Below are 27,921 nucleotides of genomic sequence, written 5' to 3'. Positions count from 1 at the left end.
AACATTACCTTTCTTACACAGATTGGCGTAAGAGTTATTATAGTTTTTTGGTTGTTCAGTCAGTGTGGTGCCTGATTTTCACACTGACCGACAGACTTCAAACTCGGCACGCGAATCGTCAGGACTCGAGGGAGTGCGGTTCCCGGTGTCGAGTCGTTCGGATAGGTGGTTGTCAGAACCGCCCATCTGACCGATATGTTGGCCATTATTATATAGGCATATATGGAGATCAGTTGTCCAGAAAGTATTGGTATATACATACTGATGGGCAAACACCGAGGAGGGAGCGCACACTGTGTTGATGAGTGCTGGTCACGGCAGGTAACAGTATTGACAAAGGTTGAGGCCGCACAGCTCTTAGCCACGATGCAAACGTTTAAAGAAACCAAAGAAACCGTTTCGACAGTGAAGTCTTCCTCAGGGTTTTAGATACTGTTGACATCAGTATCTCCATATATGGGCATAAAAGGGACACAGACAGACAGACAGACAGACAGACAGGCAGACACAGAGATCTCCATATATGGGCATAAAAGGGACACAGACAACAACGGGTATTGCATATCCGGGTGCGGCATGCATTCCCAACTTAAATTGTCCCAAAAAGCTTAGTTTTATTAAATCATCGATTATCAAAACAAATTGAATCGATAATGCCCGTTCAGGGCAGCAGTCTAGTTTTGTTAAATTATCGATATGGTTTTTATAATCAATTCAATGGATTAGTTGTATTAACTGTTGCAGCCCTAATTGTAAGTGTGGTGGTGTTCCACACAGACCATTGAGACACTGAAGACCAGCTGCAGCATGCTGGAGGAGCAGGTGGTAGAGCTGGATGCCCTGAATGATGAGCTGCTGGAAAAGGAGAGACAGTGGGAGGCCTGGAGATCTGCGCTGGAGGATGAGAAGAGCCAGGCTGAGAGACGTACCAGGGAAATGCAGAGACTACTTGACAACGAGAAGCAGAATAGGTAGACACTCAAATTTACACGCACACAAACTAAACGGTTAATTACAGGGTATAGACAAAACGATGGAAGCACCATCCCCGCCTGTTTTTACATCCATTTTGAATTTGTGCAGGTGTGAACCTGATGATGGAAACACTTGAAAAGGCAAATTACCATAATTGCGGGTGGGGCAAGAACTAGTCTTAAGATTGTAATTTGAAGATATCAGGTTATACTGTATCTCTCATCTCCACAATCAATAGTGGTGTACACCTGGTATAGAGCTGTTATGACATTTGCTTAATCTTGTTGTGCCTCTTCAGAAAACGAGTTGACAGAAACACACGTTGGATTAACATTTGCCATCTTTTGGGAAATTCTCTTAATTTGTGAAACATTTAGATGGATTTAATTACCGGCATTATGGAAGAGACTTTGGCCTCCAGTTTTAGGGCGGTAAACTGCCGCCCTCTGCTGTCAACTCCCCAGTGCAGTGCTGTCACTGAGTTCCATGCAGGTGATAACAAAATCTCCCGTCAGCACCTTCCGTGAGCAAGGTTGACGAATGACAGCCATGTCTAACCTAACAAATATTATGTGTCTCTTCCCCTTTTTTTGGAGAACCACATAGTAGACTGAATCGGGCACACAGACTGAAAATAAAATGATGACATACAATGCTTTAAAAGCCAGTGCTCTTGTGTTGGGTTGGCCCTGGTTTGGCCAAATAGTTAATATATTAATACATTTTGTTCCTGTCAAAGCAAAAGCAAAGTGATTTTAATTTGAGAGGGAAGCAGTCTCAAATTGTGACAAACACATCTACAGTTCACTGTAATGGATCATTTAAATAGAGAATATAATTGTTAAGAATTGTTCTGATTCTATGTGTAGGCTCCGTGCGGACCAGCGCAGTAGCGAGTCTCGGCAGGCAGTAGAGCTGGCTGTCAAAGAGCACAAAGCTGAGATAATGGCCTTGCAGCAGGCCCTGAAGGAGCAGAGACTCAAGGCCGAAAGCCTCTCTGATACAGTAAGTCACAAATCTATCATTTAGTCAAGTTAACTCGCAGTCTTCTAGCCTGCAAAGCACTTTGTAATATCTGATATTGCCATCTTGCATTGAAAAAAAATGTGTTGCTTTACATGGGAGAGGAAACCCGTTTCACACAGTGAAGGTGTTTGAAATATTAAAATGTGTTTGAGCAGCTCAATGATCTGGAAAAGAAGCATGCCATGCTGGAGATGAACGCCCGCAGCCTACAGCAGAAACTGGAGACGGAGAGAGAGTTGAAACAAAGGCTGATGGATGAGGTAGAAAGAGAAATACAAGCGCACACACAACACATTTAATTTCAGAAGTGTTAACATACTGTAATAGCCTTAAAACCTCATAACGCAGTGAGTGTTCCCCCATAGTGAGACACCAAAACAAATATTTGAAATGGAACCAAAGAGGCCATCTGTGTGTATAGTCAATTAACAACTTATTTTAGTAAATGAAATGTCCTTGGAATACATGAATCAAACCTTTGACCATAAACTGTCCATGTGTGTGGGTTGTTCTTCAGCAAGGGAAGCTGCAGCAGCAGATGGACCTCCAGAAGAGTCATATCTTCCGTCTGACCCAGGGTCTGCAGGAGGCCTTGGACCAGACGGACATGCTGAAGACGGAGAGAACGGACCTGGAGTACCAGCTGGAGAACATACAGGTAGTACATTCACTACCAGCTGGAGAACATACAGCTAGTACATTCACTACCAGCTGGAGAACATACAGGTAGTACATTCACTACCAGCTGGAGAACATACAGGTAGTACATTCAGAACTCAATGTACAGGTAGTACATTCAGTATGTGAAATGCAATCTCATAAGGATTTTGAAGTGCATTTTGCCAAAATTACAGATTTTACAGCCTTTGCCTTTATTTTAGGACATTTATTTTCCCATCTCCAAACACCACTGGTACAGGGTGATCATATTCTACTCAGGCAAACATTTTTCCAAGCTGTAAATACACAAAGTTCTTCATCTTGTTTTGCCAATAGCTTGAATGTACAGCATACTGTAGATAACGCAGTTTTTAAAAAGGTTGACCACACCTGCAGCTAATAAGATTGTGGGTATATTTGATTTAGGTGCGCCACTTAGCAAGCATTGACAATACTATTGCATATTGTCAGTAGCTTGCTCTTTGGCACACCTAAATAAAACTGACTTGTTAATTGAATTAGCTGCAGCTGTCTTTACACTACTATGACTGTGTGTCTGTGAAAAGGGTCCATCAACTTTCATTACACAGCTATCCAGCTGCTGTGGTTGAGGTAAAACAGTTTTAGGGTACGGTCACATGCATGACTGCTCCCGGCTGCAAAGCAAAATCGCACCTCATGCCTCAAATCGAATTACGGCTCTGCCACTCACACACGATTATGCTTACTGCAACTCATCAAAGTGAATTACAGTACATGACCATTTCCATAACAGACTTTTATTTTACTTTGGGTGTGGAGGATAATAAGGTTTGTTCTCAGTTGTGCTGCCTTCAAATGTTCAGTGCATATTACAGAAACAGGCAAAAGTTGTGGGATACTGGCTCCATTAAAAACATTTGATCTCTACAAAAACATGAATAAACTATAATTTAGTGTTTTTTCTTTGTCTTAATCTGATGAAGGCCAAGAGGTCACGTTTTTGTAGTTGAATAAACCAATCACTTTTTTTCATGAAACAGCTGTTGTGTCTCCATTTTATTTTGATTTGGTTATGTTAAATGCACTGCATGTGATGCAACACAATCAGAACATTGGCTAGTTATTGGAATGGTGCTGCCAGCACTTCTACTCTACAGTTAAGAAATCTCACGAGGATCAATGGGATCAAATAAATCTTGAAGTTACCATGGCGATCTCAAATCTCATGAGTTCAAATTAGAAGTGAGTGTTTCTCTGAGGCTGTGTTTTCTTCCTGCTCTCAGGCTGTGTACTCCCATGAGAAGGTGAAGATGGAAGGCACCATCTCTCAGCAGACCAAACTCATCGACTTCCTCCAAGCCAAAATGGACCAACCCACTAAGAAAAAAAAGGCAATTGTAAACAGGATTCCCATAAATTATTCAAAATACACCATAACAATATCCACAATCATGCTGTTATGACTTGTGGTATGTTTCTTATTATGACACGTATATTATTGTTAATTAATTCAGTGGCTTACACGTTCCTCTGTGTCCGGGTGGTCAGGGTATATTCGGGCGCCGTCGGGAGGACGTGGGCACCACGACTAACGGAGCAATGGGTCCTCCGCTCCAGCCAGCGGTGCCTGTGCAGTACAGTGACATGAAGCTGGCACTGGAGAAGGAGCGCTCGCGTTGCTCTGAACTGGAGGAGACCCTGCAGAAGATGAAGATAGAGCTACGATCCCTCAGAGAAGAGGGTGGGTGTTCACAATGACCAATTATAGCCATATTGCCTATAATGTCATTTTTTTAAATCCAATGTCTTTTCTCAGTGAAGCTCAGTGCTAATGGATTTGCTATTGAGAATATGCAACTCCACCCCTTGTTTTTGATCGGCTCGTATTGACAGTTTGAGACTTCCTCAATTTGGGCTCTTTCACACACATATAATGACTCATTATAATTTCAGTTTCGGAGCTCTTAGAGCACCTCACTTTGGAGTGTGAGAACTTAGAGGCTCATACGGCACAAGCAATCTCGTTGCATGCCTCGTCTCACTCATTTGAGGAAATCGGAGTTATCAGAAACAAGATGTTTGTCCAAGATTGTCAATTTAACATTGCCAGTAACAAAGAAGATAATTCCCTGTTATTGAGTTAACTAAGTTGTGGTATTATTTCTTTCTAAATGTTACAGCGGCACATTTTAAAGCTCAGGAGCATCAGCATGCTGCCCCGTCCACCCCTGCCATGGCCCGCCAGCAGATACTCATGTCGGCCATCGTCAAATCCCCAGAACATCAACCCAGCCCCAGCAGCCTTCTCAACCCCTCAACGCGCTGCAAAGAGACCGCCACACCAGAAGGTCAGTCATGCGTGCGAAGTTCTGCCAACGAACACCGGCAGGTAGACGAAATGCACATTTAGATGATATACTGCTGTGTCACTCAAACACCTCACCTTCTCACGAGTCAATATGAATAATGCTTGCTGCTTTGAAGCTGTAGGGTTTCCCACATGTTATTATTTCTCAAAGTAGGACTCCCAGGGGTCCTTGAGGGGGGTCCTCAGTAAAATGAACCCATGGGTTAATTAACCCATTTAAGCCCCTTTTTATACTTGATCGAAAGTAGTGAAAATATCCGATCTACAAGCTCACAACGCTGCGTTGACATGAAAATGTTAGCGAACCACTGGTCTATGTTGTGTCTGTTGTGTTTATTCCCTCTTGCCCAGCTATTCTAGTACTTCAGGTCCTTTACTCTACTAGGTCTGTTTGCTTTCACCCAGCTGCTGCTAGACCTCTTTCTTCTCTCTTTCCCTTTCCACTGCCCTTCGCAGAAAAGAGGAGGGTCACTTTTGAGAGTAAGTTATGGGTCTTCCAGGACCTCCACTGTATGGCCGCATCCTCCCATGCTCATCTGCATGCACTGCCACACGTGTACATGTGCACACACCTCATCCGTCTGTCTTGTCTTGCTGACATGTTAACGGTTCAGATTTATAAGGCAGTAACATGTCGGCACACCAGTTCAATACCTCCATGGCCAAGTGTCTGGGGCAGTAAGCTGTCTGCCATCAGTCTTGCTGCTTTTGTTCCCTCTGGTCGTCATTAAAGACCAGCCGAAATGGCTTTTCATGACCATATCGTGACGTAGTTCCTAGTGAAACAGGGGCTGGGTGCTTCTTCAACCAATCACAGTGATAGGGGCTGTGGGGGCAGGTCGTTCACTGAATGAAACTCATTCACTGCCGACCGTCCCGTCCACTCGGCCAATTGGGATCTAACTCCTGCACGCTGTGTCACACGTTGCGCACTGCAACAATTCAGTACTGAATCAAGTTTATGTAACTGCAATCCCCCAAAAAATAAAGTTTGTAAAAAAAAAAACGAAGTTTGTAAACAAACGTTTAGAAATGTTTGTTTAGCTACGTCTGGCATCTTTTACATTCAGAGTAGCACCTCTCTCTACTGTCTAGCAGACTGATTGACTGGTGCCTGTCATTGTATTATTGGTTGGAACTGGTTCAGCCTGCCGAATCGTGCCGATCATCACTCATTATGTTTTTGTTTGACAGGAAGTAGATATGCCATACGGATATGCCATAAAAGTGAAAAACAACAACAACATATTTTTCATTTCAGGTGGTCTTTGAGCTAGTGTCACAATAGCCAGCTGATTAGATAGATACTGTATCTAATAGCGCTCCTTCATCTCTTATTGATCATGGTATCTAATGTCTGGGGCATAACTATTTGAAAAGTGGTTGAAGACCAAACACACACTCACAATACGTGTCAGACATATGAATTGACCAACCATGGATTTCCGTTACAGCCCAGCCAATCAGAGGCTTCCCTGGATTTGTCTCTGACAAATCCCAGACATGCTGACTTGTGATTGAGACCCTCCATCGTAATGTGGTGGGTCTGACCACCTGAGACTACCATTAAGCTACCTTGCATCTATGGGCCAATCTATCATAGACAATGTAACGCATGCCATCGTCATTGGCCCAGCCTCACTCACTGTGATAAATAAGTAATGAGATTCTTCAGCACGAATACTTACCTACAACTTGAAAACACATTTTTATTTGGCCTACGAGCAAACATAATGTGGACCCTGTCAGCCCTCTTTGCAGTCATTAGCACTCATTCCTGCCTCACTTCAGCCTGAAAATAGCCAATCTACAATTACAAGCTTGTAGATCGGCTATTTTCGGGGCGCAACACAGTGCACCACAACCACTTGTAACTCAGGCTTTCTCCTTCCTTGTGTGTACCAGAGTTTGGTCGGCGTGTGAAAGAGAGGATGCACCACAACATCCCTCACCGTTTCACTGTGGGCCTCAACATGAGGGCTGCCAAGTGTGCCGTCTGCCTGGACACTGTGCACTTTGGACGTCAGGCAGCTACCTGTCTAGGTCTGTACCCCCCAGCACTTGATTGTGTTCATGTTTTTATTAGGGAACAAGTATAGCGGCACAGGTACAGAAGCACAAGTTTACAATTGTGTTCCTTTTTTTGTTTTGTCTGTATGAATGATACAAAAAAGAATTTAATCTAATTACGTGAATGCATATTTAATGTATAAACAGACCCCATTAAAGAGTATTAAGAATAAAGTGTGAATTTATAAAAGACAATTGAGTAAATAAGGATAACTAAAATGTAACTAAAAGAAAGAAATACACATCAAACTGTGTTGACTGTTTTTTCCACCCTGTGTCTTTGTCTGATTATAGAGTGCCACACCCTGTGCCACCCCAAATGTTCACCGTGCCTCCCGGCCACTTGCGGCCTGCCAGCTGAGTATGCCACTCACTTCACAGAGGCTTTGTGTCGGGACAAGGCTAACTCCCCAGCCCTGCAGGTCAAAGAGGCCAGCGGGCATGTTCGCCTAGAGGGATGGATGAAACAACCAAGGTAACTCATTCAGCACCTACAATAGTATTTACTTTTTATTGACTATATGGAAGATGTTTAAGCTTCTTTCTACCTTTTGGTGTAGAGCCTGTCTGATACATCAGTTTGGCTGATATATAAAGGCCATTATTGGACTTTTTTATAGTATTGGCAATTAGCCGACGTTTTAACCACTTTCAACCTGCCATCGCTATTTTGGGCATATCATCATAGGTGAAATATTTCTAAGGTTTTCACAAATTCTCAAAAATAGCTGATCTACAAGCTCACAACATGTTGTCAGCTTGTAGATCATCTATTTTAAAATGGATAAGAAAATTATGCATGTTTTTTAACTGAATAAATATTGGTCAAAACATGGGTAACATGGTTGTAGGACTCTACATCTGCTCGGTCAGGCTCTACGTTGCTCATACAGTATGTGCATCTGCTCACACAGGCATGGCCAGCGTGGCCAGCAGGGCTGGGAGAGGAAGTATGTTGTGCTGGATGGAACTAAAGTCTCCGTCTTTGAGACTGAGCCCAGAGAAGGTCTGTACTTGATAAATATATTTACATTCGTATTGTATGAGTCTAGCATTTTTAAGGAAAATCTGAGAATCACCATTCCATGGATGAGAATTGTTAAATGCTTCTAAAGAAATGTGTGGATTATGTGTCCTTGTGTAAAAAAAACAACTAAAGGTGTTCATAGTTATATGAGGTTTAAGGGGTGCAACAGTTAATTGAACTGAAGGATTTAATTTATTTTTGAAGAATAAACGATTTTGCTGAATACAGTAGCAAATAAAGAAAAAAATGCAGATCTACAAGCTCACAATGCACCGTGACATGTTGTGAGCTTGTAGATTGGCAATTTTCATATAGTATAAAATAGGGCTGAAGTGGTTAATCAGACTTATCGATTCAGTCAATAATTAAAAGTAAATAAATAATAATAATTTAAATGATTTGGTATCCATTTGTTGATATTTAAAAACAAGCTTCTAGTTAGATTAATTGCCAAAAGTAATCGATAGAAAATCGCTCAGAAAATAATAAATAGTTGCATTCCTAGTTTACTGGTGTTTGTCCTGCAGACTGTGTGACGGCTGAAGAGGAGTTTGAGCTGTGTCTGCCTGATGGCGAGGTGTCCGTGCATGGAGCAGTGGGAGCCTCTGAGCTCATCAACACCGCCAAGTCAGGTACTGGATCAATCCTGCCTAATCCTACTTTACTCATCTTGTTGGAGGATTTGAAGTGAATCTACCTCCTCTCCAGATTTGAAATTGAACCCACAGGGCTCCTCTCTGCTGCAAATCCTCACTACACTTTGGTTGTGCACCGTGTTGCGTGCCTGGATCTACAAGCTCACAACACATCACATCGCAAAGCATTGTGAGCTTGCAGATCTGCTATTTTCTGTGCGTGACACTGGCACTAAGTATAGATCAGGCTTCAAATGTTGACAAATCAGTTTAGAATTGAAACTGGACTGTTAGGATAACTGTGTGTGTGTGTGTGTGTGTGTGTGTTTGTTTGTGCGCACACAGATATCCCTTACGTGTTGAAGCTAGAGTCTCACCCCTACACCAGCTGTTGGCCAGGCCAGTCCCTCTACTTCATGGCGCCCAGCTTCCCCGACAAGCAGCGCTGGGTGGCTGTACTGGAGTCGGTGGTGGCTGGCAGTCGAGGATCCAAAGTGGATTCCGATGCTGTGAGTACGGTGTGTTGGGGGCACGGGGGTCAGTCATTTATTCAAGCTTGCTTTAGGCTGCCTGAAGTGTAAGATGTACGGCCCTATTGGCTGTTTCATACCTGACCAGCTTAGTAATGACATCCATCTCAAAATAGCGATCTTAACCCTTAAGTGTGTTCCGTTTGTGAGCGCATGTGTACAACATGCAGTGTGTTTTTTTATGAAAATTTAAATAAGACAAATGAAACAAAGCCGCGAATGTCCGCTTTACAATAATAGTCAGCCAGCACCTTCACTTCTTTTTCTCCCCCTCCCTCTTCTCTTTCCCTCTTTTTATCTGCATGTTTTCAATACACATGTCTCCTACCTGTGTTTTGTCATTGTTCTGTCTTGCTGTGATTACGTTGTGTGTGTATGTCCACCCAATGGGGTTGTGTGGATCATATTGTAGGCAGGTGTTGCTAAAAGACCGAAGAACCTATCCCCTCTGGTTCAGGTACAGTAAGTGGCTGCACGAACGCTTGGGCTTCAGTCGACCGACTGACTGAGCATGCAGTAGGCGTATATTTATCCATAATACACTACTGACATTGTACAGAGGAATTTCACACAATTTGGCAGCACAAATGACTATTGCGTAATTCTTACTTTAGTCAATCTACAAGCTCAGAACGCAACGTGTTGTGAGCTTGTATATCTGCCATTTTTGGGCCGTGACACTGGCGTGCAACTAAGTATAAATCAGGCTCAACCTTTGATACCCAACTGCATTCAGTTTCACACTCTCACACACACACACACACACACACACACACACACACACACCCACACACACACACATACACTCACACACACACACACACACACACACACACACACACACACACACACACACACACACACACACACACACACACATACACATACACATACACATACACACACCATGCATGGATGTGAAGAGACACCGCTGTGCAGCATTGGCCTAGTGTGTCATATTATGTCATGCATGCTTCTCCAAAAGCCATGCTCTGCTTCAGCCCTCTTCATTGAAGCACTTACTGTAGAAGCACATGTGCACACTGTTGTAGCATACCAAGCTGTTCCTGAGCTTGCACACTTCTGTTCTGGGTGTTTTCGTGTATTAATTACTGCCAGCATTAATGCAGTTTTTCATCCTAGTCATTCTCTGCTTACTGAGCCTTGGAAATTGTATTATGTTTTTACTGAGATGTATACGTCTTGTTTCTGAAACGTGCCATGCTATTTTACGGTTCCCGTTGGAGATAATATGTAAAGTGTTTCGGGTATCTTTGGAAATTCTTTAGTGATATCAAACGGCAAAAAATTGGAAAGACAGTAGTGCTGCCGTACAGAAATGTTGATGTGTTACGATTGGAATAAAAAATCTTCATCATCTTAACTACATGAACGCTAGCGTCCCTATTCAGGGCATGTCATGATAGGCGAACATTTGGCAAAAATAAGCGAATATTATTCGAAAATAGCATCTCTACAAGCTCACAATGCATCGTGTTAAGATGCGTTGTGAGCTTGTAGATCTTGTAGCTTGTAGCTATTTTCAGCAAGACATTTAGTGTGAGGGGGGGGGAAAGGACCAAGTACGTACCTGGGTGAGCCTTGTCAACAAAGTATATAGGGTTCAAGTGGGTAACTACGGGAAGTCGAGAACATGGATTGAAATTCACAGACACTGGATAACAATACCATTTCTAAGTTTGTACACACGTTGTGGTCATATTCCATAATGACTAATCTGTCTCTGTACTAAAGTGATTGCTGACTAACCTGTCCCATGTGATGCTTCTTTGCTCTCTCTGCCTGCTTCATATCCTGTTAGAAGCTGCTGGGCAATTCTCTGCTGAAGCTGGAGGGCGATGACCGTTTGGATATCAACTGCACTCTGCCTCTCACAGACCAGGTATCAGTGCCTTGAGAAAGGAGCGCCATGAATAGTCCATGTGCATTGTAGATGTCACAATTTGAAAGTTGGATTTTTATCCTTTTGTACAGTAGGCCTATAGCTGCTGTTCCTTCCCAGGATGTCTTGTCATGAATTGGAAATAGATAGGCTGGGCAATTAACCTAAAATATATCAAAACTGACATTTAGAAGCTCTAAACGATTTAATCTGGCTCTTAATCAAATAACCAAGATGCAGTTTTTTTATTTATTGTATATCAATGAATCGACACAAAAACATTTAATAGATTTTTTTATAATCGACAAAACCATTAGTCTGATTAACCACTTATTTTGAAATAACCGCTCATTAATCCTAATCGAGGCAAACTTTTGAAATAATGTGATATTTATTTGAAGCCATATCGCCTAGCCCTAACAGGTGTGTTTGGGGAGAGGAGGGATTAATTGCAACATAGGTCCTTTCTCAGCTGGGAATCAAACTTTGAGGACGTCCTTATGTGGTCGGCTGTCACACAGACTGAACATTCTCGAGCAAACTTATGATCTTCCGACTACCAGCCTCTCTCCAACTCAAAGGACGACTCTGACATATTTCCCATCCTTGTAATCTGTCACTCTCATCTCTCCTAGATTGTGCTGGTTGGTTCTGAAGAAGGTCTGTATGCTCTCAACGTCATAAAGAATTCTCTGACCCACATCCCGGGCCTGACCTCCGTTTTCCAGATCCAGATCCTTAAAGATCTTGAGAAGCTGCTGATGATCACTGGTCAGTATTACACACCAAGAAATGAGTGCTTTACTGGAGTTTAGTTTTAATTGAAGTCAATGGAAACATGTACTTAGAACTCTGCAATTAAAAGTTGTGAAGGTCAGACCTAGGGATGGGGAAAATCATTAATTTATTTAATCAGAATCAGAATCAGTTTTTAATTGATTACAAATGGATGAACACCGGCATCTGGTGTATTTTCCCATTACATAAGGAAATCTGACTCTAGGGGAAAAATACTGTTGTTAGTGAATACTTGTTGCTGATATAAAATTTTAAAAGGACCATCGGGTTTGTTCTCTAGAAAGGATCTGTGATTTTCAGAAGAACGAGTGGAATTCACTGTAGATGGTCATATTGTAATGAACATTTAAACAGTGCTGTTATAATTAATGAAATAAGTAATTACAACAAGTTAATGTTAAATACACAATGTTTTATACTTAATCTCCTTAAAGTCATACTGTGTAACTTTTTCAATCAAACAAAAGTTATTTTTGATGTCTTCTTGTCCACAATAACCATTCCACATAAATGTGTTTTTTGACAAATTCTCTAAACACTATTAAATACTCTGTATAGTTGCGAGTCTTGGGGCCGACACTCGCGCCGGAAATATACCGCAAATGTGTTTGTGTATTCCAAAATATCCTCGAGCGCTAGCGGCACCCCTGCGGCATTAATTCCTCAGGGTTCCTTCAGTACAGACATACACTGTCAGGATCTACCAGTCACCAAAAAAGACAAAAGAGTGTGGCTGGGATTGAATGTTACACAGTATGACTTTAATCAGCTCCTTGAAGCACAGCTAAAACATTGATGGTGCGTGTGACTGATGTGCCCGTGTCACTGACGGTAATATGTCCTGTAGGAGAGGAGAGGACACTCTGTCTGGTGGACATAAAAAGGGTGAAGCAGTCTTTGTCTCAGTCTCACCTCCCGGCTCAGCCCGACCTCAACGCCTTTGTCTTTGAGACTGTCAAGGGATGCCACCTCTTTTCTTCTGGCAAGGTGAGTTAGGCTCTTACTTACATAGCGCTAACAGCTGCTTTACACATACAGATCTGTTCATGCTAAACTGAATAAGCCATGAAGTTCAACACACCAGCATACTGTTTATATTACCACGTTAGTATAGCAAATCATTGTTGTCGGGCGGAAACCTTGTATGTCCAAAACCGTTCTTTTTTTATTATTATCTATTTGTAATTAAATAGTGAAAATAGACGATTTATAAGCTCACAACTTGTTGCATTGCGAGCCCATAGATCTGCTATTTTCACTACTTTTGTGTGAGACTCGTATTACGAAGTAGGGCATTAATTGAGATACGAGAGATACAAGGTTTCTGCCCGACAGCGACGAAATGTGTGTTGTTATCTGACAGCATTGTTCTCCCCATGCAGATTGATAACGGATTATGTATCTGTGCCGCCATGCCAAACAAGATCACCATTCTCCGCCACAATGAAAGCCTCAACAAGTTCTGCATCAGACAAGTGAGTTATGTTGACCCTATATTGATGATGCCAACACCACCTCTCCATGGTCACTGCCTAATGGGAAGGGAGGATACCTGGGTGACGTCATGTGCCCAGAGATTGGCAGTTGGGGAGCAGTTGTGTTGTTAGGACATTTCTCCCACATGCTTAATATGGTCTGCATCTCAAAGCCTGCTTCCCAGTAAATGATTTAAGTTGTAATGTAAGTGTGTGTATTTTTGCAGGAGATTGAGACATCAGAACCATGCAGCTGCATCCACTTCACAGGCTACAGCATCATCATCGGCACCAATAAGTTCTATGAGATTGAGATGAAGCAGTATGTACTTGAGGGTAGGTCATCAACTACTAAGATTTGCTATATTACTATATATATTGCTACAGTACTGTATACTGCATGTTATAGCACACACTGATCTACAAAGTTTATTGTCAGTTTCACCAGATTATTCCGCCCATGTCCATATTGACATTATGAAATGTGAACTAATTCAGCTTAAAGTGACAAGCTGTTTGAAGACAGGACTGCTGCTGTGTACTTTACATTGACCGACATTGTCAAAAAGGTTCCCAGCATGAATCTGCATTACATTGTGCATTAAATGTAAGACATGTCAGGATTGCTGCTGCTTAGGACGAGTTTTGGCAAGCTGAGACGGTGTGGGCACTCATATTTATATGGAGTCTGGTTTGGGCTGGGCCACCTTCCTTTCCTTCCAGGTAGATTATTACACTGCTCTTTCACATGAACATCCGCCCAGAGCCAACATTGGGGCTGGGCTGTGAGAGTGGAAGTCAATTTGGCATAAATTAGATGGATACATTTATACCTTTATTTAACCAGGGGTGGCCAATAAAATTCAATATGAGTTATATTAATATTCCAAAACTACTATTAGCTATTTAAAAAAAAGGATGACAATGGGCCTTAATTTAGGAGATTTCTACTGTAAGACATTCACACAATGAAAATAGGACCAAATAAGTAATTATTGATTGATTGATTATTTTATTAGACAGAAATACACACATTTATTAGTACAGTCAAACACTTTGTCTAAAAGGATAACACCAAAAAAGTCCTGCTCTGTTCTTTTGGGGTAAACACACAATAGAACAGAGCTTGTATCAGTCCGGCCGATAGTTGAGATTGAGTTGCAGCTGTTGGCGACACTACGAGGCTCTAGGCACTGTGGGTTGTACATTTAAGCTTGCTGGGTATTTTGCACAGAATGTTCTTATAACCAACTAATTGACAGCGGTTCTGTCCATTCCCCCCTCAGAGTTCCTGGATAAGAATGACGTGACGCTAGCTTCGGCTGTGTTTGCTGCCTCCTCGCACAGTTTCCCCATCTCCATCATCCAGGTCACCACGGCACCACAGAAGGACGAGTACCTGCTCTGTTTCCATGGTTAGCCATTGTGTGTCTGTGTAATGTGTACTGTATGTTGAGTACACACAGGAAAGCATGCCGGTGAAGAATTTGTCTCTGTATGTTTAATCCAGACTGCTGTTGCACCTTTTCAGTATTAAGCCTGATTTATTCTCGATCATACGGCTTTGACATGCCGAAAATAGCAGATCTACAAGCTCACACCGCCTTGCCAAAGCGACGTGTTGTGATCTTGTAGATTTGCTATTTTTGGCAAAGAGCGGGAGTGGGATTGGACATACAAATCCAATTAATTTCTAATGGGGTATTAATTGGGACATTATTTTCCTGCATATATCCATGATAGTGTAACAAATATTTTTCCACTGATGACATTGACTATTAAACTGTAACCTAATTGATGCCATTGTCATTTGTACAGAGTTCGGTGTGTTTGTGGACGCGTACGGCCGCAGGAGTAGAAGTGAGGACATCAAGTGGAGTCGTCTGCCTCTGTCGTTCGGTCAGTGAAAACTGTATCTCCTCTGTGTCAGCCTCAGAGCTGTTGTGATCACCATTTAGAGCTGTGGTTCTCAGCCTGTGGCCAGTGAGGATATTGCAAGTGGGCCCCCAAATAATTGGCAAAACACTAACATTTTTAACATAATAAAACATTAATATGTTTTTTTTTTAAACATTATGTAAAAAAACAAATTACATGGTCTTTTTTTTATTTAAAACCTTGAAAATGTTGTTTTCATTGTGATCCCGATAAATAGGAATACTGTGTTTGTTCCATTGATCCAAGCCAGAACAAAATCGATTGATGATATTAAAATAAACATGCTCTGAAAATACACACAGCCCACCCATCTGACCACTTAGCACGTGCTTAGATAGGTGGGCCGCAAACACTTTTGAGATTTTCAGGTGGACCCTGATCCAGAAAAGGCAGAGAACTGGAGTTATTTTAAAGGGTGACTGTGCCTGTGTTTAACATGAAAACACACATCTATACAAAATACTACTTTACTAACAATGTATACAGTATACTGTACTGTTTACACATCATAGTTTGGAGCATGCTGGTGCGCATCTGTGTCATTTTAGATTTTACTATAACCATTATGTTATACTTTGGCTTTTAAAAAATTGCAGATATACAAGCTCATAGTGTGGCACCGAGTGCTTGTAGCTATGAGATTGTAGATCTGTTATTTAGATTTGTGCAATCTTTGAATATATTTTTTTTAAAGTGTACATTTGTAACTCAAATCTTTGCTTCTGGGGCATCCCTGGAACAAAATATTTTCAGATGGAGGTCCGTGACCAAATACATATAATTTTTGGGGTCCTTGATATGAAAAAGTTGGCAACCATAGCAACATACGGTTTTCAGAAAACTGTTAGGATTTAGTAGACATTTGTAGATTCCGTTCCCATTCAACGTTTTCACAGAGTGCCGCGCTACGAGCTTGTAGATCTGCTATTTTTGAGAAAACGTTTGAAATCTTTGAATACATATATCTTTTTTAAGCAAACACTTGTAACTTAAATCTTTGCTTCTGGGGATTCTACAAATGTCCTCTAAATCCTACAGTTTTTTGAAAAACGTACTGTATGTTTTTCTATATCAGTGGTTCTCAAACTTTTTCATGACAAGGACCACCCAAAATGATATGTATGATATTGGCCGACTGTACTGTTTTGACTGTACAGTCAAAACTGTGTTTGACTGTACTAATAATCTGACTAGGTCTATAGGAAAATAATAGGTCAACTATCTACAAGCTCACAGCACGTCGTTGGTCACGTTGTGAACTTGTAGATAGGCTATTCATTTATTCGTTATTTTAAGGAGTATTTGAAGGGGTCAAACTAGCAATAGAATAGATTAAAGAGCGTTTGAAGGGGTCAAACTAGCAATAGAATACTGTAGATTAAAGAGCGTTTGAAGTGGTCAAACTAGCAATAGAATAATAGATTTAAAGAGCGTTTGAAGTGGTCAAACTAGCAATAGAATAATAGATTAAAGAGCGTTTGAAGTGGTCAAACTAGCAAAAGAATGCATGTTCAGAAGCATCTTCCATAAACCCTAATGGTCTCGGATATTTCATAAAAGCTTAAAGCCTCAATCTGCAATTTCTTCAACTATTTGGCTGTACACTATGTGGAACAGTGCGAAAATAGATCAATGATTATACCTAAACATCATAATTCTACATATTATGCTCATTGTTTAGGTTTAGGAAACAGAGTGCCAGTGTCGGGGGCTCACAAATCGCAGATTAGGATTTGGCCTAACAACGTTTCATGTTGATACAATAAAACTGCTGTTTTTATCATTTACCACTCACCACTCACAGAAGCAAAAACAAAAAGTTGGGGCATTGCTTTCTTTAGATTTAAAAAAAAATTGCTTTTAGGCATTTTATACTTCACTTTAGATCGAGAGAGAGAGAGACAAAAGCAGAGAGATGAGCCCCCAGACAAGATGGTGGTTGGATTTGAACCCGGGTCCTAAGCCTCAAAAGGAGCATACTGTATGGTTGTTTTCTTGGGCCGATCTAAGATCGCCCCCAGATTCAAATTCAAAAGATTTTTGCTTCCTCTGCTTTCTGGGTTGTGATAGTTCTACCGGTCTCATAGTTAGCTTTTGGATCTCAAACACATGTATTGTAGCTCTGGATCTCACCAGATCTCAGATTTTCACATAATCCTCCTCACAATAGAGCGATAGGATTCAGGTAAAAAATGTGTTTGTGCAAAGTTGTGCTTTAACACTTCCACCGCCAGAGGTTAATCTCATAATGTACTCACCAGTGCCAATGTTTTATTGTTGTTTTTTGTTTTTTTCACGTCGCCATAGACCTTGTTAAAATCTGTAAGATTGAGCTCTGCACTGTTTGTATACATCGCGGACATCTACCTGGTTCGAGCAGTGAAGACCACGTGTCAAACGGGGCATCCATGTTGTAGTTAGAACGGTTTATGTTAAACAGTGATCACCGAGGAGAAAAAAATACAAGGAGAAAATTGAGTTTTAGTGTGCGCTTTAGAATGGAGGCCGACGGGATCGGCAAAACCGGATCGCAAATAGTTCCGTTTCCGGTGGTGTTACAATGAAATGGTCCGTGTCGAAAATTGAAAAAAAAAACACATTTTTTTCAAAAAAAGGAAAAAGCATTCGGACCGTAGGGCTACGGTCTCAGCGCTTAACAGTTGGATTTAATGGACCGTAGGACTACGTTCTTGGCGGTTAATGTGTTAATGCATCATGCGTGCCAGCGTGTTTAATAGATATTTTTGTTGTGATTTCAGCCTACAGGGAACCATACCTGTTTGTGACTTACTTCAACTCACTGGATGTGATCGAGATCCATGGACATGCAGCTCTTGGGTAAGACATGTACAGATAACAAGCCATTTGTATTGGTTACCTTTGCATTGCCGCTTTGGCCAATTAGGTAGCTCTCCGAGAATCACCAAATATGGCCCCACCTGTTATTTCAAACGGTGGATTTTGGTGTCTAATCTACAGTTGTTGTTTGTTTTCTTTCTCTGTAGTCCCCACTCGTATGCCCACCTGGACATCCCAAACCCTCGCTACCTGGGGCCAGCCATTTCCTCAGGTGCAATTTATCTGGCCTCCTCTTACCAGAACAAGCTACGAGTCATCTGCTGCAAGGGCAACCTGGCCCAGAGCCACGATGTCGGTGTCGGGGGAGACCTACAGCGGAACGGCTCTGGACGCAGGTAAGGTTACACAAGACTATTATTTAACCACTTGAACCCTAGCATCCCTATTCTGGAGTGAACATTCATCGAAAATAGCAGATTGTGAGCTTGCTATTTTCGATGAAAAGATTTGGTGTAGAGGGGAAAAATAGACTCCAGTCGTTGCTGTCGGGCAGAAACCAGCTAACTCCATTTTGACTTTTGATTTTTTTTCCATAAATCAGTGCTATTGAACACCCTTTATGTCTGTGTGTTGGTAGAAAAAAATAGTTGAAGCAATGAAAAGTATTAAAAAGCGCTTCTGACAAAACCAGCTAACTCCATTGGATCCTCAAACTTTCTGCTTAACCAGCTAACTCCATCAAATGGGGGTGGAGTTAGCTGGTTTTGCTGACTCCAGGCTCCACCCCCTTTTGACCTCCAACCTCATTGTGAGCTTGGAGGTCCATTTAGCTGTACTTATCAATGATGAACAAAACCTCCTAACTCCACGTTTTTTTCTTCTTTTTTTTTCATTTCCTGAAAAATGTTGTAATGGGAGTTAGCTGGTTTCTGCCCGACAGCAGAGATATAGTGTTTAAAGGGTAAGACCACTTTGGTAGAGGTTTGGGTTGTGTAGTTACCTTGCCATGATATGACTCCAAAGGTGGGCAAGAAATAAAAAATAATTGCTCCATTGATTAGAAATTGATAATTCAAAATATGCTCCTCATTGACTTACATTGTACGGTAAAACAGCTCTCAAAGTCACTCTTTTAGCACATAAATGAACCCAAACAAAGCTGATTCAGACAATATAGAACATCACCAAACCCAGTACTGTTCGTTTTTTTAATAAAAATGTCAACTTACTGTTGATTTTACTATTTGAAGATCTGGATCCGGATCCGCCAATCCAGTCCGGGTTTTCTACTTATTAAAAATGGCAAAATCAACAGGAAGTTGACATTTTTATTAAAAAAAAAAACAGTACTGGGTTTGGTGATGTTCTATATTGTCTGAATCAACTTTGCGTTCGTTTTTGTGCTAAAAGAGTGACTTTGAGAGCAGTTTTACCGTACAATGTAAGTCAATGAGGAGCATATTTTGAATTATCAATTTCTAATCAATCGGGCAATTATCTTTTATTTCTTTGGAGTTACATCATGGCAAGGTAACTACACAACCCAAACCTCTACCAAAGTGGTCTTGCCCTTTAAGTGGTTAAATGTACTGTATGCGTGACTATACTCACTCAACTCCCTTAATTACATTTCCTGTTGTTATTTCACACTGGTGATGTTTTATTATTCAACCCCAACACTTGCCATCCCTACATTTAAAGCTCTACTGTGCATTACAGATCAGTTACTATAACAAATACTGTTTGGCAATGTGATGCATACCATTCCTCCCTTGAGTTCTGCACTGCACCATTCTGTTTTACTTGCACGGTGAGGTGTGGTTTAAGTGGGCTAGCAGTAGTGTTTTTTGGCACATAGCACGGCCTAATCCAATCTACACTGGTGTTGTCAAAGGGCATTCGGATTTACAGTAGCTGGCACTGGAGTTCACAGGTGACAAAGGTTGGCCTCCATGATTCTTTTCTAGAACAGGGGAGTAATGCTAACATTTTGTTCTTTGCAGGAAGAAGAGTGCATTTTTTATTTGTAACAAAGCTTAAGCTTTTTTTTAAAGAAAAAAATATGTATATACTGAACTATATATTCATGTACGTTGTGCCTGTCAGAAGGAATTAATTGAATAAACAATGTCTTCTTTCTTTAGTTTTGTGACTCTTCTGTTACGTGCAAACAATGATCAGTAACGACCAAGCTACACATGTGCTTTATTTTTGTAGTCCTTGCTAAATTTGAGATTGGCTTTGAAAGACACTCAAAACTGACATCTCTGGTGGCATATAGTTGAAGAACCATAGCCTGTCCCTGAACCTATCCTCACCGCAATAGTAGACAAATGCTGAGCCAAAAACCCATGACCCATGAGACAAATCCCCTTTCTTTTGACAAATGGACTTTGGCCATGTTGATGCCACAATTTCCTCCCCCCACAGCCCTAACAAACGAGGGCCTCCCACCTACAACGAGCACATCTCTAAGAGGCTGGCAGCCAGTCCTGTGGTTCACGGAGATCCTGGCACACCTCACCGCTACAGAGAGGCCCGCACTGAATTCCGCCGAGACAAGTCCCCTAGCGGCCGTCCAATGGAGAGAGAGAAGTCTCCTGGCAGGATGCTGGAGGGCCACATCATGGGGTCACCTGGTCGAGCCTTAGCGGACCCTCGCATGGACCGCTCCCCAGGGAGGGCCATGGCAGACCCTCGTATGGACCGCTCGCCTGGCCGACTGATGGATGTACGCAGGGAGAGGTCCCCCGGGCGCTTTGAAGAGCGCCAGAGACTCCATACTGGCTCTGGACGCACACCCATCAACCCTGTTAACAAGGTGTGTTGCATTTATTACTATACCTGCACTAAGGTAAATCTCTTTGCTGATGATGCACCAATATTAATTACTATTGTTGCGTGTTTCGTCCCTTGTTTATTTTCACTTTGCATACTAAATGTTCATCACCAATCCTTCATTCTGATGCACAAAACGTATCTGATAACATCCTTATGAATCTTACAACAGGTATGGGACCAGTCATCTGTTTGAATCACAGCAAAACATCAATCAGAATGGAGTACCATACTCAGCACAACCATGAACAGAGCTCGTTATCTCTTGGGGGATGGGAGAGTGGGCGCAGGGTACTGAGAATGCCACCAACTAACAAGGAAACACTGCCACGCATCTGTTCTATCTGACTTAAAAATGGAGAAACCCACAGAGAAATCAGGTGTAGCTGTCAGCAGAGAGGAGAGAAACATCATAAAATGTAGATGTCATTAAAATCAGGTTTATTCTTTTTTTCCTGAATTATTTGACCTCGGTCAACAGAATGCCCACATGAGCAACGTTTTAAGCAGGGTGATCTCGTATCTATTTGAATAGGTGCTTTGTCCCCTGTGGGAAGAGATCAGGTATCTCATGCTCCATGAGGCATCTTCAAAAGTTGTAGATCAGAATTTCTCAATTCAAGACCTGACTCTGCGGGTTTTGTAAGCCTTAGTTAAGTGAAATCAGAGATAACAGATAAGCACACCTGTAGCAGTTTTGCCTTGCAAGTCGACAGTTAACAGCCACATTTAGCAAATTAATGACAAAGTTATTTAAAAAATGGGAAGGATGCACTCTGTAGTATCATACTATTACAAAATGTCTTCGGCCCTTTGTTGGCTCTGTCCACACTAGGTAGAGATCAAGGCATGGTAGTCTATTTAATGGCAATTCAGATTTTTGCTCCAGCCTAGCATTAACATAGTCAACATTCAATCATCATCAGCTTGTCACAATCATCCTATATACTAATCTGAGTCTTGTATCCAGACTGTGGTTAGGGCTGTGATAAGACTTGGTTGGAGCAAAACACACCTGCTCTGCCCAGTAGAGCCCTATTCACTCACCACAAGTTGTCTGCCCTGGAAAAGGTTGACAACAAAACTGCACTACCCACAATCCCCAGCAGCAATGGAACAGGTCCTTTCTAACTCTCCAGAATGCTATCTGATTGTAAATAGGCAGACTTAATTTTATATATACCAAGAAGGAATTTCAAGGCTGGATAAGCCATGTCTATTTTTGTTAAAGAGAAAGTGATTGTTATGTGTCCTCTTGAATGTCTATTCAGTATTCTTTCAGATATAGGTATACTGCCAAAATAAAGTAAGCTCTTCGGTAAATGAGAGACACAAAGGCTTTTGAATGCAGTAAAGCTCCATTGTGCAATAGACTCCTACCAATAATCAGTGGGAATTATGATAACAAGCCTTTGTGTTTCAAAACAAGCCTACTCTCCCCCTTGCTTTTACACAGAGACAGATTGTTGTTAACTGCCATTAAACCACGGTAAGGTTAAGACATAATCTTGTGCTGGATTATATGTTGTGATGCTTTTAAAGAGATCGGTAGCTGCCAAGGTATATTTCAACAAACCTGGCAGGAGCTTGGGGATGGGAGCCTGGAGTCATTGACCCATTACATACTCTCCACAAGGTGCACATGCGCTAACAAAAGTGTATGACATGCACAAGCTCTTCGCATAGTAACTGTGCGTAGATTGACGTCCTTGGGCACCGTCTGAGGTTATAAATCACTAATTCACATGGGGGAAGCAAAGCCAATGCGATGCTGTAGTATTTAAAAATGGCCACCGTAGAGGAAGGTGTTCTTTCATATATTCTCAGTATTTCTGTATGCAGTGATGATGAGGTATCATGTCTGTAGACACAAATGAATCCCTGCCACACTCTCTGGCTGTCACCATTTGTTTACACAGGACATTATTTGTTCTTAATTGGTAGTTGCTTGTCGAGTAGTATTTTTCATGTAGCACCCCTTTTAATTAGTGGAAACCACCTCTAAAATAGGTCTTTGTGCAGGTGCATAGTATGAATACAATAGTCAACGCCCAAATAGCCAAATGTAGCACCCCTGAAATGCATGATATGGTAGCAGGTGTGGGCAAATTCTGGACTGCACATTTTGCTATGCAAGAATACATAGAATGCCCCTTGTGTAGCCCTTTGCACACATTGCTTGGGTTGAGTATGTAATGGTCCCTATGACAGTATGATGAGCTTATTCTATCTGGCATGATTTTGACAACATGCAAAGGACAACATGGACGGCACATGTACTGTACACATTGGTCGGTAGTGTTCTCAACTAAACCTACTGTATATTCATATGACTATTATAGTTTTGCACAATGCAGCTTTAAAGGTGTAGTGTGTATTTGTATTAACAATATGGCTTTCTTTACTTTGGCAGCAGCCTGTATATCCAAATGTCCTTGATTAAGTGAGTGATTTCATCCAGGTATCAACTTGTGTATGCATTTCTATCTCTCAAAAGAAAACTTATGCTGCTGGCTATGGGGGGGGGGGGGGGGGGGGGGGGGGGGTCATGATTGAAGCTTACATAGTACATAGTACTTGAACATTTCTTTTTGTACATTGTCCCTTGTATTGTATATAACCCAAACTGTTGTTCGGGTTGACGATGAGAATAGTCTTTGTTTTTCTGATACGTAAATGGCATGGATATGTATATCTGAAATGAAACGGAGTGTTGTCTTATGCTTCTGCCTCATTTGGGTTATAGTTTAATTCCCAAGATTTAAACAGTGAAGCACGTGAATGATAAAAAACACCCTAAGACATCTTTCTTGTTATGGTATCCCTGTTCTTTTAATAATTATCCATTTGTACAGTAGCTGTATGTCATAATAACTAAATCTCTAATCTTTCTTTTATAATTGCACACTTGGCAAGTTAAAGAGCTGCTGTAGTCAGTTTCACAAAAGCACTATATCTGCCTCAATGGATCTTTGACTCATTGAATGTCCATTGATCAGTGTTGTATATTGTACTCATGCTTCCGCTTGACAAAAGTGATTCTATTTCTGTAAATCAAAATGTAATAGTATATGATATGTATATTTTTGTGATTTTAGCTGAAACGATCAAGAACGTAGATTCATGAAATTCTATACTTTAACTTGCCCAGTGTGCCTCCAACCTATGGGGCTTCCCTTCCCTATAGCACTTCTTTTGGCCCAATAAGCCAAGCTCGGTATATGTTTCCTCTCTAATGTAACGTGTTCTTGAATGTACTTAAAGCCAAGATGACAGGAACTGACCCAAAGGTCATTAATGATCAACGAGGCACCCAGCATTACAGATTGCACAAGTTTTATACTGGTTTCCAGATGATTTAGGGGGAAAAGACTGTATTTGAAAGGGATACCTTTTTGTTTTATTTAGCTGTTTTTTAATTTTGTTTGTTGTTTTTTCAATTTCCTTTCACATGCTCCTGAAACATAGCACTCAGTATGATGTTGATGTTTGCTAACAAACCTTTTATTAGCTTTCCTTGTAGTTTTTGTCAAAATATTAAATATAACCAATGTAATTACATTCTAATTCTCCTTGGTATGCAGTGCTTCTTTCTGGTCCATCTAGGTTCAAGAGTCTTATGTCCAGGTTGATTGACTTAAATGTGTTATGATAAGGAAACTGTTGCACATTAAGCCATTATATCCTGTTTTGAAGATGGTCAAAGGGGTTCTTTCTCTACTCTATGCTACAGAAAAGGCTGCCGGTACGATGACTGATTCATGTTCATTGAAATGGTGTCTGTTTTGTTAGTCTATTTTTAGGTGTCTGATCCCAGCTGTCAACCAATGAATGACCACCTCCAGTGTACTGTAGCAATGAGCTGCCAGTCTGTGGAGATCATCCTGCATGACGGCAATGGCTGCTTGGCACTAGGGCTGTCACAGACATTTTACTTAGTTTTTTTTTTTTTATCGTAAAAATTTGTGCAAATCTTTAAATATATATTTTTTAAAGCGAACATTTGTAAAATATGTTGTTCCAGGGACCCCCCCCAGAAGCAAAGATTTGAGTTACAAATGTTTGCTTTAAAAATATGTATTCAAATATTTTCATGATTTTTCAAAAATAGCAGATCTACAAGCTCATAGCGCGGCGCGCTCGGTATGTATATCTGCTATTTTTGAATAGCCAAAGAAATGTAAAATGATAGAGATGCGTCCTAGGATTGAATGGGTTAATTGTGTTTTTGACATTGAACATTGGAACGGAATACGGAGTGTGCCTTCTAAGCAAAACTTGCAGCGGGCAGAGATGACAAATAACTTACTGACTGACAATCACCGGTACTAATTATCAAAATAGATAATGTACTATGTGCGAAACAGACCATAATATTTAATTATTTTATACTTCCAAAACTTTTCAAAAAAGTGTAAATATCTGCTCTAAGAAAAACAACATGAGCTTGGAGATCAGCTATTTGAATATTTATCAACATTTTTCAACAGATTAATATATGCAGATTAATGGAAAGCAAAATAATTGCGAGGGCGATTATGTGATAAGTGTGATTTATGACTGGCCTACATGGCACCGAAACTGAGAATCTGATGCTTCATTTATGCTCCATCGTACGATTGCATCGCTTGCTGAATATAGAAGATCTGCAAGTCCACAATGCGTCACGGAGGCAACATATTGTGAGCTTGTAGATCTGCTACTTTTGGTGTGCAACACTGTCGTATAGGCATCAATCAGGCTTAAAAGGAAGGCAGTGAAAGAGGCAGCTGTCCAAGGTACAGCACTTCTTTTGGTCATGGCCAGATTAATGGGCCCATGCTATGAATTGAATCTTCACTGATGCTGTGTAGTGTGCACCACACTGGGTATCAGTGGTGTAAAGTAACTAAGTTCATGTACTCAAGTACTGTACTTAAGTACAATTTTGAGGTATTTTTTACTTTACTGGAGTATTTCCAATTTTCAGTACTTTAACTTCTACTCTCAGAGGCAAATATTGTTCTTTTACTCCACTACAATTATTTGACAACTTTAGTTACTAGTTACTTTGCAGAAAGACATTTTTACATTATAAAACATACATTAACCACTTGAGCCTTATTTTATACCTAGCCTATTTGAAAATAGCCCATCTACAAGTTCACAACGCGTCGCATCTGAGCTTGTAGATCTGCTATTTTCAAACATTTTTGTACTTTTACTTTTGGTTCTTTAAGTACATTTGGATACTTTTATGCTTTTACTCAAGTACATTTTAAATTCCGGACTTTCACTTGTAACAGAGTACTTCTACATTGCAGTATTGATACTTTTACTTAAGTAAAAACATTTGAGTACTTTTTCCACCACTGGGTATAGAGATGATAACGAGGCCAACGCTGATCTTGTGCGCACAATGTCATGAAATGACGCCTGTGAGATCTGCTCGCGGTCCATTAACTCTATGTGACACACAGAGGGAAGATGATGACATGTTGGAGTCAGTGAGGAGAGGCTTTCAGCGCCACTCTTTTTTTAGACTGCTGCATCTAAGGCCCCTCTGTCTGACAGTCAATAGTTTCACAGTCTACCACTCTCTCTCTACCCAGGGAGAAACTGCCATACTGGAGGACTTGTGAATGGTGCAGTTTAAATTGACACATTACAAGGTGATGTTCACAGGGTCAGTGTTGTCACTCCTACTGTATTGCTACCAGTATCCATAGGTTTAACTTCTTAACCAAAAATAGCCGATCTACAAGATCACAACGTGATGCATTGTGAACAAAAACAAAACCTTATATTTGCCAGGCATGCATTTCTAAATCTAATCTCAAGTACCAGAATTTGTATTAGTGACAGTAGTTATCAACTGATAGGCATTAAAGGGATAGTTCACCCCCAAAATTACTTTTTTCTACCGATTAGTCACCCAATGGAGACTTGAATCCTAAACCAATAATTTGATGACCAGTGGACCAGTAGGCAGCGGTTCCGGTAGGAGACACAAAGTAGACTCTTTGTGGCTCCTACCGGAACCGCTGCCGGTCATCAAATTATTGGCTTAGGAATGCAACAAAAACAAAAAAATATCCATGAATTCAATTCAATAAAGTCATTTTGGGGGTGAATTATCCCTTTAACTCAATCTGGTTAAATTGACATGCTACTACTGATCCTCTGTAACAACTATAACTTGAGGCATACAGGTACAGTAGATATTTGTAGATTTATAGGGTGCTGCAGTGTTCCATGCCAGTGCCAGGGAAAGGTGGGAGTTGTAAATGCCGTTCATGCAGATAAGCATGTGAGCGATGTGACTAGTCATCAACTTTTAGAGTGGCAGCCACTGCACTTCCGCTGACAGGTCAATAAATTAGATTTAACGAGCTGGTAACTGCTGTGTTACATCTCATATCAGCTCAAATCAAAGGACAGGGACACAGGTGGACTGTTAGTATTGTTAAAGACATCACAATGAGAAGCCTTACCTGATTCATTGGCTATTTAAGTTTCAATCACAGGAAGTAAAACCATCAATGTTAAACAACTGGATGGGGAGGCTTGGGTGTCCAGTCCAGTAGATGTAATCTTTTTTCACTCCCAGCCCTTGATACCTCTAATAGTCCAACAAGACAGACAGGAGGGGGGAGACTTTTAAAGCACTCTACGGTCTTTTAACCTTTAACGAGCCTCTTGATATTCTAAACCAGCCCTTTGAGCCAATGTCAACCTGGGGATTGTAGGCCCCAAGAGGAGGGCTGTATTCACAGTACATGTCTGTCTGTGGTTTGTGTACACATCATGTATGAAGAGTGGGTCTAATTTACCTGCCACTTCCTAAAGAGGGCATGGTTTATAAATATCATCCAGTAGAGCTGAGGATTGGGGGCTACAAAAGGCCACCACGATGCT

The 27,921-nt window shown here is 41.1% G+C and overlaps 1 protein-coding gene across 2 annotated transcripts in view; it reads left to right on the top strand.

Annotated features, from left to right (window-relative positions):
* Window positions 1-24,591, top strand: part of cita (citron rho-interacting serine/threonine kinase a) — a 51,896-nt gene extending 27,305 nt beyond the window's left edge. Inside the window, exons 26-48 of one of the 2 annotated variants that reach the window (XM_084063522.1) lie at window positions 778-971; window positions 1,845-1,980; window positions 2,157-2,261; window positions 2,519-2,659; window positions 3,927-4,040; window positions 4,192-4,384; window positions 4,824-4,991; window positions 6,917-7,054; window positions 7,376-7,556; window positions 7,996-8,087; window positions 8,636-8,740; window positions 9,089-9,252; window positions 11,096-11,176; window positions 11,812-11,947; window positions 12,822-12,961; window positions 13,357-13,449; window positions 13,677-13,785; window positions 14,736-14,864; window positions 15,268-15,348; window positions 18,147-18,225; window positions 18,393-18,581; window positions 20,617-21,007; window positions 21,197-24,591. In XM_084063522.1, coding sequence (XP_083919648.1) covers window positions 778-971; window positions 1,845-1,980; window positions 2,157-2,261; window positions 2,519-2,659; window positions 3,927-4,040; window positions 4,192-4,384; window positions 4,824-4,991; window positions 6,917-7,054; window positions 7,376-7,556; window positions 7,996-8,087; window positions 8,636-8,740; window positions 9,089-9,252; window positions 11,096-11,176; window positions 11,812-11,947; window positions 12,822-12,961; window positions 13,357-13,449; window positions 13,677-13,785; window positions 14,736-14,864; window positions 15,268-15,348; window positions 18,147-18,225; window positions 18,393-18,581; window positions 20,617-21,007; window positions 21,197-21,220 — 3,183 coding nt within the window. In that variant the 3' untranslated portion in view covers window positions 21,221-24,591. Of the gene's footprint in view, window positions 1-777; window positions 972-1,844; window positions 1,981-2,156; window positions 2,262-2,518; window positions 2,660-3,926; window positions 4,041-4,191; window positions 4,385-4,823; window positions 4,992-6,916; window positions 7,055-7,375; window positions 7,557-7,995; window positions 8,088-8,635; window positions 8,741-9,088; window positions 9,262-11,095; window positions 11,177-11,811; window positions 11,948-12,821; window positions 12,962-13,356; window positions 13,450-13,676; window positions 13,786-14,735; window positions 14,865-15,267; window positions 15,349-18,146; window positions 18,226-18,392; window positions 18,582-20,616; window positions 21,008-21,196 lie in introns of both variants that reach the window. The other variant, XM_084063521.1, reaches the window with a different exon arrangement.
* Window positions 24,592-27,921: the final 3,330 nt, after the last annotated feature.

The sequence above is a fragment of the Gymnoscopelus microlampas genome, assembly GCF_963454915.1.
Source record: "Gymnoscopelus microlampas genome assembly, chromosome: 7".
Lineage (NCBI taxonomy): Eukaryota > Metazoa > Chordata > Actinopteri > Myctophiformes > Myctophidae > Gymnoscopelus > Gymnoscopelus microlampas.
This window is presented reverse-complemented; position numbering and strand designations above follow the sequence as displayed.